Source organism: Colletotrichum fructicola (assembly GCF_000319635.2).
Source record: "Colletotrichum fructicola Nara gc5 chromosome Unknown KSG_Nara_v1_contig08, whole genome shotgun sequence".
NCBI classification, from domain to species: Eukaryota; Fungi; Ascomycota; class Sordariomycetes; order Glomerellales; family Glomerellaceae; genus Colletotrichum; species Colletotrichum fructicola.
This window is the reverse complement of record NW_027094058.1, coordinates 2575600-2587975: the sequence shown is the minus strand read 5'-3', so window position 1 is coordinate 2587975 and position 12376 is coordinate 2575600. Positions and strand designations below refer to the sequence as shown.

General features: G+C 55.0%; 2 protein-coding genes across 2 annotated transcripts; one reads left to right on the top strand and one right to left on the bottom strand.

The window, feature by feature from the left end:
* Positions 1–109: 109 nt before the first annotated feature.
* CGGC5_v013777 (uncharacterized protein) lies at positions 110–4628 on the bottom strand (the record flags this gene model as incomplete). Its single annotated transcript, XM_032023372.1, has 6 exons — positions 110–377; positions 438–2726; positions 3060–3314; positions 3495–3619; positions 4032–4130; positions 4620–4628. The coding sequence occupies 6 exons, from the start codon at positions 4626–4628 to the stop codon at positions 110–112; spliced, it is 3045 nt and encodes a 1014-aa protein (XP_031879817.1).
* Positions 4629–10112: 5484 nt separating this feature from the next.
* Positions 10113–11557, top strand: ade5 (Phosphoribosylglycinamide formyltransferase; the record flags this gene model as incomplete). Its single annotated transcript, XM_066152978.1, has 11 exons — positions 10113–10450; positions 10515–10576; positions 10629–10643; positions 10722–10743; positions 10800–10862; positions 10920–11018; positions 11075–11120; positions 11168–11186; positions 11249–11323; positions 11445–11471; positions 11529–11557. The coding sequence occupies 11 exons, from the start codon at positions 10113–10115 to the stop codon at positions 11555–11557; spliced, it is 795 nt and encodes a 264-aa protein (XP_066007762.1).
* Between the last annotated feature and the right edge of the window lie 819 nt (positions 11558–12376).

Here is a 12376-nt window from a genome sequence, read left to right as displayed (position 1 = left end):
GCGTGGCTTGCGGTTATGTCGTATATGTCCAGTCTTTTTGTTTTTCCATGCTCCTACCCATGAAGCCTCGGTCTCGTCCTCCTTTTTCTCTTGCATTTCCCCATGTCCGTTACGAAATTAAAGCTCCGATTTCGCTGCCAATGCTCTTCTTCGTCTTCCACAGAGAGCGCTTCTTCTCCTTCTTGGCCTTCATGGCGGCCCATCCTTCCTCGTCATCATCGTCAGAGTTGCTGCTCGACTTCTGCAGCGTGGTCTTGGTCTCCTGCTGGTGTTGCTGGTGCTGCATCACCTTGGGCGGTTCGTCCCAGCCCCTAGCGCCCGACATTACGGACATGCGCCGACCTGAGTCCAAGGGTGCGGGAGCCTGCGTCACTGGTCTGTAACGCCCTGGTAAGCCCACGTTGCTTCGCTCCGAGGGTGCTATCGAGGGGGCATACCCAAGGCCTGGGGCGTGAATGCTGGGCGCATACCCGCCGCCGCCGCCCATGCCTCCGTGAATGGATGGGGTGTAGCCACCTCCGGGTTGGATCCACGAAGCCGAGCTGGGTTGCACCATGCTCATGGTTCTGGAGCGGGAATCGAGTCCGGGGGGCTCGAGCATAGAGTCGCCAAAGTAGGACTGCCGCTGGCTGTCGTTCATCGACGGCGTCATGACATGGCTCATCGGCCTCGCCATGCCATTGTTCATGTTCATCTGGTTTGGCGTAGCCATCATCTGCATGAACTGCATCTGCATCTGCATAAACTGCTGCATCTGCTGAGTCATTTGGATCTGAGCCTGGTCTCCTGGAGTGAGCATCATCTGGGGCATCTGGGGCATTTGAGGCATCTGCTGCATCTGGGGCATTCCGCCCATGCCCATGCCAGCCATCTGGCCCATGCCGCCGTTCATACCGTTCATGTTGCTGTACATCATCTGCGGCGGGACTGCTGCGGCAGGGTCGACCGGGGCACCAGTGAAAGGATTGACATTTTGTGCCTCAATGTTGGGGCTGCCTCTACGCAGGGCCCGAGATCGCTCCTCGCTGGCAATAACTCCAACAAGGCCGCCCATGGGAACAGCCGGGGCCGCGCCAGGAGCCGGCGAGCCACCACCGAAAGTCAGAGATTCGCGTGGGGGTGCGTTGATCAGGCCGGCACCCAGGAAAGGATCCTGTGGCAGCTTCCGTGCAAAGGCGGGGAGATGGCCACCGCTAGTTCCTCTTGGACCGGTGCCCTCACCCATGCTTGACCCGGGGCGCTGAGGCTGAGGGGGCTGAGACTGGACCGAAGATCTCAGGTCAGGGTTCGATGCCATGTTCATGAGGCGAGTGGGTGGCTTGTTCTTGTTCGGGAACCCGTGGGCGGCCAAGATGGCGAGTGGCACTTCTTCGTCCTCCTCTTCGGATGCGTCTGACTTGCCGGTCAATGGGCCCGGGGGAATGGCGAGGTTGGGGGTGCTGAGGGACATTGACAGGCTGGGACGAGCAGCATGTTCGGATGGAAGGTTTGGCTGCTCGCCAGTCACCTTCATCATTTGTTGTCGATAGACCGCCATGTGCGCCTCCTGCTTCCTCCTCTGCTTGGCAGCCAACTTCGCCTTCTCCATGTCGTCTTCATCATCTTCGTACTGGTCATCATCGTCATCTCGGCTTTCGTTGGATGCCTTCACGGTTTCGCTGGCGCTGTCCCGACGTTCCTTGTCTTTGCGGTATTTCTCGAACTCGGCGGGAGTCATGACCTTGTTTCGAGGCGGGCTCGGGTTGCTGCCGCTGCCAGAGCTGTAGTGGTGCGTGGGCTTGGGTGGGCGAGCTGTGCTATTTTCAAACATGTTCTCCTCTTCCTTTTTACTGTCCGTCTCATCCCATCCTGTCGAGAATGTGTCTTCATTTCTGCGGAACCTTCCTTGTGGAGATGGGTTGCTGGGTTGACTGTTGCCAAGGAAGCGGCTGGCAGCCAGTGAGTCCTTCAACAAGTTCGCGTCTTCATCCTCCACGATATCAGACGGTACGTTGTTGCGGAAGGCGAGCGGTGAGCCATGACGAGGAACTGGTGGCGGTGGTACGGATGTGCGGTCAGTATTGGTGGGAGAGCCGGGGCCGGAGCGAAACATGTTGTCGTCGTGTAGAAGGTTATCGTTGGAGTGCTGGCTGCTCCATGAGTAAGGGGAGGCCTCAACTTTGATGGACTTGTCAATCTTGATGGGTGAAGGTTGAGGTTGGTTGACACGGTTGGTGGTGAGGGAGCGAGGTCCCATGTTGGACTTGTCGTTTCCGTTTAGCGTCATTTGGCTAGCTCTTTTGTCGAATCCGGACCCCTTGAACATATTACCAAAGTCACTGCCAAAATTGAGGTTGAATTCCTCCTCGCTAAGCTTAGGAGGAGTGGCTGTGCTGGCTGTGGAAGCTGTGAGGCCTCTAGGTCTGCGGCTGGAGTCGTCCTCCAGTGCCTGGGAGGGCAAGGGCGGCGGAGGCAGAGGATGTTCGTCAACGGAAGAGACGGAGGCTTGGTTCTTCTTCTGACCGCCAAAGGAAAAGGTCCTGCCGGCTTTGCTGAGGAATCCGCCGGAACTATGCTTTGGAGGAGGAGGCGGCAGGTCGGTATGAGATTTCCTAATCGAATTTCTCCATTCTTCCTGAGGGCCTTGGGCACCGAGGTCAGCCGAAGACGGTGTGGTCGAGACGTTGCTGTGGCGCGACGAGGTGTCTGTCGAAGTTGTTTTCGTGGTATTGGATGACCCACTTCCCCTTAAGCTGAGTCAGTCGACGTTAGACACAATCCTTGCCTTGGCCCTGAAATGAATTGCAGACTAGGGGGGAGAGAGAGGACCACCAGCCGATGGCCAACAGCCCAGGAATTCACCGCTGGGTCCGAGACATGCCGCTATTGAATGCATGCCAGGCACAGTTACTATTTTTTTTTTCGTCCCCTTCTCTTTCATTTCCCTCTTCCCTTTCCTTCGCTCGGACTCTTTTCTTTCTGCACTCTTTCTGTCTCCCACGCCTTGTTGCTTCTTGCCAGGGCCGAGAATGTGTGTCTGGAAATGGAATGGGGCAAGGAGACGGGGTGGATGCACATACCGATTGTTCTTCACGTCTGCAAACATGTTGTCCTCCAAAGACAGGTCGTTGTAGTGTTTGGACGGAATCGCTGTTGTTGCCGCCTTGAGCAGTCTGTGTCCGCCGTCAAACGACTTATTGCCTCCAACCTCGGTTCTCTCCAGTACACGGAAGGAGGACTGCTGTTGCTGCTGATCCCCTGTTGTTACCGGCCCATGTTGGAGGAACTCCTCGGAGTTGACGGTCGATCGCCGCCTGCCAAAAGCGACGGAGAATCTAGGCATAGAGAGCGACGGCAAATCGTAGATCCCCGGCGGGATTTTAATCGGCGCGCATCTACGCGCGGGGGTCGATAGGAGACGGAGGGCCGTTCAGGATGGAACTCCTCGGGTGGTTGCCCTTCGCTCGCTTGGGAGTCGGAACCGTTGTCAACAAAAATAAAATAAAATAAATCACGATACGAGGCGGGTCAGCTGATAGGGGATGACGACAGAAAAGCTGAGACTCGGGTCGGCTTTGTTGTGGCTCGTGTCAGTGGGCGCTGCGGAGCGTGATACGGTAGGGTGATAAGCGAGAAGATGCTGCGCGGGCGAAGGAACCCAAGTGTCAGCTATGAATGCAAAGGGCCTTGTGTTCTTGTGAATGTCTGTCCGCCTGTCTTGATTGTCTCGCTCTGCCGGATTGGATGTATGGAGGTGAGGCAAGAGAGGTGTTGTGAGAGTGTATGCGGATGAAATTCTGTCTCTGCGACCCAGCGTGGGCCCAGGAAACGGGGAATGAGGGTGGTAGGTATTTCGGCAGGGTGGCCACCGACAGCCTTAGCGATGGACCAGACCCGACAGTGGTCGATTCTCCCGCGTGCGCTTCGTGTTTGACTGTCGCGAATCGAAAGGGGGAAACGACAAATATGTAATGGGTCGTGGTCCAAAGGGCTAGAGGGCTGAAAGCCGTGGTGGAATGAGGCATGACGAGAGGAATGGGCCAACGACTTACCGAAGGGGGTCTGCAACGAGCCAACACAGGTCGTAGGACGAAACGAAGAGTCGGCGGAACGACAAGACGAGATGAGCCGGTGACGGGTTGGATATTAGTCTATACTGCGCGCAAAGAGCGTGTGCGATGATGCGATAGGAAGCGATACGATGCGATGCCAGGGCGTAAAATCAAAAGGCGTATGATCTCATCCAGAACTTTTTTTTTTTATCCAGAAGCAAATAAAAAAAAGATGCAACAAGGTGAGAGAGAGTTGGGCCCAGACCGGAGCGGACTACAAGGCCAGAGACGAGGATAAGCAAGTAAGCACGCGGGCTTGACTAGGGGATGTGGGATGGAAATGGGGTAATTAGGATATGAAGAACGAATGAAAGGGATAAGAACAGCTCGAGTCGTGGGCCGGATGGGCGCGATACGAAGGGATATGCAGCAAATGATGACAGCAACAACGAGGGTCGACGAAGCAGACGACGGGAGGTTGGAGCGAACGAGGGGGAATGTGGAAAGGAGGAGGAGGAGCAAGAGGAGGCGATCCGATCAGTAAGTAGGCACAGCAAGGAACAGAAAGAGGGTATCCGTACGCAGTACTATGTACATGGGCCGTAGTAAAGTGGACTGCAAGGTCAGCTAAGGCAGGCCGAGCATCAGCAGGGGATGTCGGGAAGAGGATGGGGCACGGGGGTGGATGATGGATGGGTTGTTGGAGGGGGGAAGAGAAGGAGGAGGAGGAGAAGAAGAAGTCTTTCTGTCTGTCTGTTGACCCTGACTCTCGGCGTCGCGTCTCTCTTTTGACTTGAGGCTTGAGGCTTGAGGCTTCAGCCTGGCCAAGTCAATCTGATCTGATCTTCTTCTGCTCACGTAGACACGATAGGTACGAGTGAATGCTCTGTCAACGCACTTCCATTTGAGGGTGGAGAGATCAAGCAATCAATACTTCAGTAGTTGTTGCTCTGGAGAAGACGTGCCAGGCCAACAGGGCAGGGCCTTCTGTCGACGTCCACGTTCTCCAAAGACCAGAACCATCCACCAATGACCACTACTTCGTGGCCGGCCCGCCGACAACATGCATTCTCATGCGCCTTGAGGTGTGCCTCTGCCTGCCTCTGTCCCTTTTTTCTTAGTGTCTGTCCTTCCTTGGTACGCAATGCTAAAAAATCTTTGGGTCCAGGGGCTCAGGGTCAAGGGGGGGAGGGGGGTGTGGGTGGAGAATGGTGGACAAGGGGAGGGATGCTTGAAAGTTGACGGCATGGCATGGATGGAGGCATGGTAAGGCACCTAGGTATGGTATGGGATGGCCCGGAGACAATCAGCCAGCTCAACCACACGGTGGGCCGGGCGATGCGGTCGGTGGTTTGCAGCTGCTATGCTGAACTCTGATCATGAGCGCAGACTATCCGTACTATGCAGTATCCGTAGATGAGCAACAGACAGAGACAGAGCGTGGAAGACCGACGGCTTCTTGACTTACTTGCTTGCTTCTTTGCCTTGGGTTGCCTCTTCAAGCTCCCCGTCCTCCGCCTCCCGTCGGCACAGCGTCGTCCAAAGTTCCGGAGGTTTTCGCCATTGTCTCTCCCTCTAGCTCGGAAAATTCGTGGGCTGGGTGACATTTCGGGCCATGAACCCTTTGACGGGGAGACTCATTCGGCCTAGTCTCGTCGTGTGCTGCTGGAACAATCACTCATTTCCCCTTTACCATGCCACCACCAATGGTACCAATAAGTAGGACTGGACTGCTTCTTACTGCGTAAGATACCCTACCCAAGGTATGTTGCACGGCGTCGTCCGCCCTCAAGGTTCCCGCCACCACGCCGTGCGGTATTCGTACTTTAGCATGCAGCCCCGCCATCTCGTCCCATGCGGTGCTGCTTGCTGCACCGGGCCACCCTGCCCAGCCTCCCGTCCTGCAAGCTTTCCCGCCTCCGTTCTTTGGCCCTGCTGCGAAAACCTGTTGACATCGGCTGAACCCTGCAGCCGGAGATGTTCAGACAACACCAGCAAGCTTTACGACTAACTTGGGCAAATTGAACTTTGAATGGAAGAGCAAATCCCAGCGGACTGCCTCACGTTCTGGCTGTGTGTGCGTGTGTGCGGCGTAGGGCGAGCATCCTGGTCGGTCAATAGGGAAGGAAGCCTGGACGACCTCGTACCGGCGGCAACGTCGGTCGCGAGGCCGGGCGTTGTGAAATTGGACCTCGGAGCTGCCGCCGCCTTCAACGAATACATACTTACCCGTACACCGTAAAGATCCGAAATTGTAGGTACGGATTGACGCTGAAGACTCACATGAACTAGCCAAATCCAACGGCGGCCAGTGACAACCGCGTCCGTTGAACAGTGTGCCATGTCTCATAGTTTCTTTTCTTTTGCTCCGTTGGGCTGCACGCCTTGCCTATGGTGCCTGTGCCTGTGGCTGCGAACGAAGCCATGTGCCGGGAAATGAATGGCTGGTTGCGTGTGAACGCCAGGCCAGCCTGCGACCTTGGATCACCGCCACTCTTTGAGGCTTGTTGCTGTTGCTATTGCTGATGTCTGTCTGCTGTGGTCGTGACAGAATGGCGAAATGTTTAGACGCGAATCGCGATTAGACCTCAGCTCGGCCGTTCTCAGCGCTCGCAGAAACTCGGGATCTGGGGCGCGCCGTTGACGCAAGACCGACTGTCGATTGAACGGCGGGAGTTCAGCCAGGGCCGAGCGGGCCTGCGTGGAAGGTAGGTCATTCCCCTGTCTCCGCGCTCCGTGGGCAATTTTCTAGGTATCAAGTAAGTACAAATGCAGCCTTTTGGCCTTTAGGCTGCGTTGACCGAAGATGCCCAGCCCGAGAAGCACGGCGGGAGAAGGAGGAGGCACAAACGGAGCGGGCTTGGTTGCTTCTTCTGTCCTATGCAATCTGTTCTTCCCGGCTGTAGCCCTGATGATCTCGATCTGGAGGCAGCAGAGGCCATGAACCAGTCAGTAGTTTTCGGCGACGGTTTATTCCCATGAAGAGCCTCACAGAGAGTGACTCAGGGAAGTATCCAATACAACCAACGACCAACTTTGCAAGCCGCCCGCCCACCTCAGAAAAGCCAGCTACGCAGTAGTTCGGTCAAATGCGACACGCGAATCAAAAGAGAGCACAGGACGATGGCTCCAGGGGGCTCTAGCGCAGCGCTACCTGCTCGTAGCCCCAGAAGGACTCGCCGATAATCCTGGAGCTTGAATAGTGGCACCTGTTTGTTCCATGCGTGAAGTGGACCAGAAGCTCACAACTGCAACGCTCGCCTGGCTGTGCCTAAGTAAGGTATCAGGAAGGCGTGGTGTTGTTACATGCAAAGCAACAGAGGCAATGACGCATTGGACCTCCAGATGTTAGCAGGTGGATGAATCATAAGGTAGTGCGTGCTGCGGGTTCCATGTTTTTGCACGAACTTGACTCGGAAAGTGGCTATTGATCAGTGATATATGATGTGACGCGATGCGATGCGATGCGATGCGACGCGGTGCGGTGCGGTGCGATACGATGGCTACAGTACTATAAGTGCATTCCCTGAGGTGCCTTATGTAACTCGCCTTGCGGGCACGGCAAGCATGTGGGAAGGAACGACGCGGCGACTGGACCACGCTGCCTTCCATCGCTGAGCAAGCAGGTGGCCAAGCAGCCTGGACCTCCGGCTTCATCGCGCGCTAAAAGACACTGTACCTGGAACGAAACAACACACACAACCTCTCTCCACCCTGTCACTTCCAGTCCATCAGGTGGGCTTTGCCGCCGACCCATTCCAGATTTCTATTTTCCGCACACACTGCCTCGTATCGCATATTTGGACCATCTCAACGGATATCCCCCAAACCAGAAAAAAAAACCTGCAAGAAGCAAAGTGATTGACGCCGCTCCAGAGTCTGACAGGAAGCCAAGCCCGGCGCCTCGACAAACTGCCGACCTCCTCCAACTCAGCCTGAGTACCTTAGCTTAGGTCTCGGTGATTCGGGCGGGAGTCACGGTCTTTTCCACAGAAAAGTGGTCCAAGTAAGGTAGGTAAACAAACTGAGGTCGTGGTGCGTACGGATAAGTGACTGCAGTCTGCAACAACGTGACTCTGCAATGCATCCACCCGTACGATGCCACTGGCTAGGGTTTCTGGGCGTCTCGTCTGTTCTGTTCACGTGTCGTGTTGCGTTGCGAACCCCAGCTACAGTCTGGTCGCATCCTCCTCATCCGTCACCCTTCGACCCGACCATGGCATTTCTCTGGGACCGCGTCCAAGGAAGACATGCAACCAAACACCGCAACTTGGAAGCCATAACAATGGCATCCTCGTCAATATCAGACAGGCTTGAAGCCCCGTACGATGGATAGATACATACCGTAGGTATCCTCCTGCTAAACCGCGCTGCCTACCTACTTTGGGTTTGGCTGGCCGCATGGGCTGGTCTACCGCCCCAGCGTTTGGACAATAATTCCCATTGCACCCGACCCCATCTGGCCTCGCGAGGTATGCAATGGACGGTCAAACGGTCTCCAATTGCTGCCCCACCGCAGCCTGTCGATGGTGCCGGACCTCTCGCGTCCGTCTTTGGCGCTCTCGTGCGCTTCTGCTGGCAGGGGTCGGAGATCACAGATCTGACGATGATGCGCGGATGGTGCGCGGATGGCTCGTGAATGGACCGGAACCCCTGGCGATGCTCTGAGCTATCGTCTTGTGCCTGAGCCTAGAGCTCGAGGTGTGCAAGTGTGGTACAAATCGAGCATGGAGTTGCTTGGGTAGCGCTCCGGACCCCTGCTAGAAGGAATGGGGCCGACGCAAAATTGTTGACAGGCTCATCTACGCAGTACGGATAGCTAAGCTTGTTGGTGTATCCGTACGGACAGGTATTGTCGATTATGTGAATGTTGCCTCTGACTTTTGCACTCAAGGCCTGCAGCATTTGCAACAGGGCGAGTGCTTGCAACCGCGCACCAAACCTTTGCTTAAGCCCCTTACGGATACTTGGGTCACGTACAGAAAGTCCCAAGACCGCAGCTCGTCTCAGCATATCACGAATGAATGCCACACGGCCCGAGTGGGATCATTGATTCCCGCGGAACAGTCCGGAGCCCGGAAGTTCTTGGTACGGGACGGGAATGGATCGTGCTGGGCTTGAGGGAGTGAGATGCGCTAAAGAATACGTAGAGCTTGGGTTTTCTGACCTCTTAAACATTTTCGCGCAATAGATCCATCCGTTAGCAGAATGTGCCTCCTACGGGGCGACGCCGTTCGCAAAACCATTCCTCATTCCCCTTGTCTCTCTGTCAATACTGTCGTGGCCATGTAGGCTGGTCCGGTGCGAATGAATAGCGTCTTGGGGGGATAACCTCCGCTGTTGCCTGTCCTTCAGTCAAGTAACTGGGTTCCATTGGGTATACATGGGCAGAATGCTCCGAATCGTCCGCTTCACTTGACATCGGTATTTCCCGTGGCAGTTCAGTTGATCGTTTGCCCACGAATACGGGCGGCCCTCCGGAACATCCGCATGTATTTCACAACTTCATCTGCTGTGCTCTGGAGCACGTCGGAGCCTGATGCATCCTTCGCCTCGCCCATTCCGAGCCGTCTGTTGAACCTGTCGTGTCCACTGAGCTGATTGATTTGGACCTGGACGGCGCATCTACCTACTATGCAGTATGGATCAAGGCTGCCCAATGAGCAGCTGGTAAAGACAGTTCCAGATTTTCTCGGTCGGAGGCCCGTCTACGGCCCGGGCAGCGGCCCCAGCCCGGCCGCTCCAACTTCGCTGACGGACGAGCCAATCGCGGGGCTCCCCCGCTACCCCTCAGGACCGCCGATTTTTTTTTTTCCCCCCCTTCCTCACGTTGAGCAATCCAACCCGGAAGTATCTCCCAGTACGACGACACACAACGCCGCGGAGCCACCGAGTAACCCTAGGCCCAAGACCCAAGAAGCCGGAGAGACAGTCACAAAGGCCTAGCTTTATCCTACATTCTTAGTCAAAGACTCAAATCGACTGTCGTCGTACTCCGCATCTCACCAATTCGTCTTGGCCATCAGTTGTTGTTGGTGCCCCTACACAAACCACCCTCTCCTCAGCCTCGTCTACTTCACCATGGCTGCGAACGACGCCCAGACTTGCCGCATCTCCATTCTGTGTTCGGGGAGCGGGACAAATCTGCAGGCCATTATTGATGCTGTTCAGAATGGCCAGATTTCCAATAGCAAGATCATCAAAGTCATTGTCAATCGTGCAAAGGCTTTCTCAGTGCAAAGGGCAAAGGACGCCGGCATCCCTCACGATTACTTCAATCTCGTCTCTCAAGGTTTCGTGGCGAAGGGCGAGAAGGACGAGGCCAAGCTGAAAGCGGGCCGCGCTCGCTACGATGCCGAGTTGGCTCAGAAAGTCCTCGGGGACAAGCCCGATCTTGTCGTTCTCGCGGGCTGGATGCAGTACGTGAATATCCATCTCCGAGTAGGCTGGATTGTTGCGGAGCGATGCTGACTAGTCCTCCAGCGTCTTCAGCGAGCCATTTCTGGACCCGCTCGCCGCGGCTGGCATTCCGGTGATAAACCTTCGTATGTTACCTCTCGACATCAGGTATTTAACGTTTGCTGACCATGGCGATAGACCCAGCGCTGCCCGGTACGTTACTTCTCGTTTGTTGTCATCTTGACGGACTGGAGTAACTGCGGTCGGGTGCTTGCTAACGTCTTCCTAAAGGCCGTTACGATGGCGCCAACGCGTACGTCACTTGGCACCTTTCAATCACACACCGCAAACAAACTGACTCTCTCTCAGTATTGGCAGGGCATACGAAGATTTCAAGGCTGGTAAATTGGAGAACAACCGAACGGGTGCCATGTAAGAACCCCGAGTGGTGCCCCAAAGAGACCCCAGCTGTTGACCAAGGTTTCGAAGGATTCACTATGTGATCGCCCAGGTTGATCGTGGTGAGCCTATCCTGGTTCAAGAGGTTGAAGTCCTCCGAACCGACAAATTGGAAGACCTCGAGAAGAGGTAGTGTACTCCCACAACAACGTCTTCAACCATTCCATTCGACTCACTAGCAGCAGGATGCACGATGTTGAGCATGACATCATCGTCAAGGCCACAGCTCAAGTCTCGCAAGAAGTTTTGGCCAAGAAGCAGCAGAAAAAGCAGTAAAGTCAGCTATCCGCGCCGAAGGTAGGGGAGAGCCGAGAAGGGCGTTGCGAACAAGCGTCCCATCAAGACTGAAACACGAGCAGGTAGGCCAGTGCGCACGAGGCGCATCAGCAGTATTGTGGAAGTGCCCTTCATTTACCTCTCTTTCTTTCTTGCGGGTTGGTTCAGATATGAGATGGATGTATTTCTGGTCACCACAAGGTCCACACTCCGCCGATGAGCAAAGCTACTTCCTTGGTCGCACATCATGATTGTGTTGCCTCTGTTCTGACATACCAGCCAGTCAAGTCCTCGACTGGTCTTTGGGTTAGTAATTTAAGCACAAGGTCAGCTTGAAAGGGAGGGAGAGTTGACATCGGCCAGGTTCATTTAATCGGGCAAAGACCCAATGACACAGGAACATATCGTATGAATAATAGGAGAGGAGGCCAACGTAGAAGCACAAACAACGTGGACTTCAGCAGATAGAGATCGTCGCCTGTCTGCTTCACTCGATGAGAACTGACATGCGGCAATGAAAGCAGTGGTCAAGCCAAGGGACAATCGTGATCACTGTAGAAGATGAAATCAATACCCAGCTTTCTCCTGGTTGCGATGCATCGCTGTAGATGGAGGGAAGCGACATCGATTGCCGAAGACCTGAAGGTGGATGGTTGAAGGCATCCACGCGTTTGTGAATGCAGCCGGCAGTGGCGATGGAAGTAATGAGGATGATGACAATAATGATATGAAGAATAACGACGACAGCAAGGGCTCCAAGCATGACAAGTTGCCAAAATATACAATTTGGGACGACCGCAGTGACTATCTCACACGGCCACAGCAATGAGACAATCAAAAGCAACATTAGCCGCCATCCAAGCCCATGCTGCCGATGATGTAGTTCAAGCTCGATCGGCTCGGAATCCCATCTCGCATGTGAGGGAAGCAGCAACCAATGCCGAGGCGAATCACTGTGCGGGTCGGATGAGAAAGACCAGTCGGTTTTGTCTGCGAGGGAGTCGGAGCCGGTTGAGGGGCATTAGCAAATGACGACTTCGCCAAAAGTTGCTGAAAGGAGTTGTCGAAGACTTGCGGCTCTGCCGTTTTCTGCAGGTTTGCAAGCAGGGGGACCACAGAAAAAAAAAAAAACAAAAAAAAAAAAACCGACGTCGACATCTGTAGGAGCCGACCAGAGCCAATGGCAGGTGCAGAATAGACAGAATAGAGTA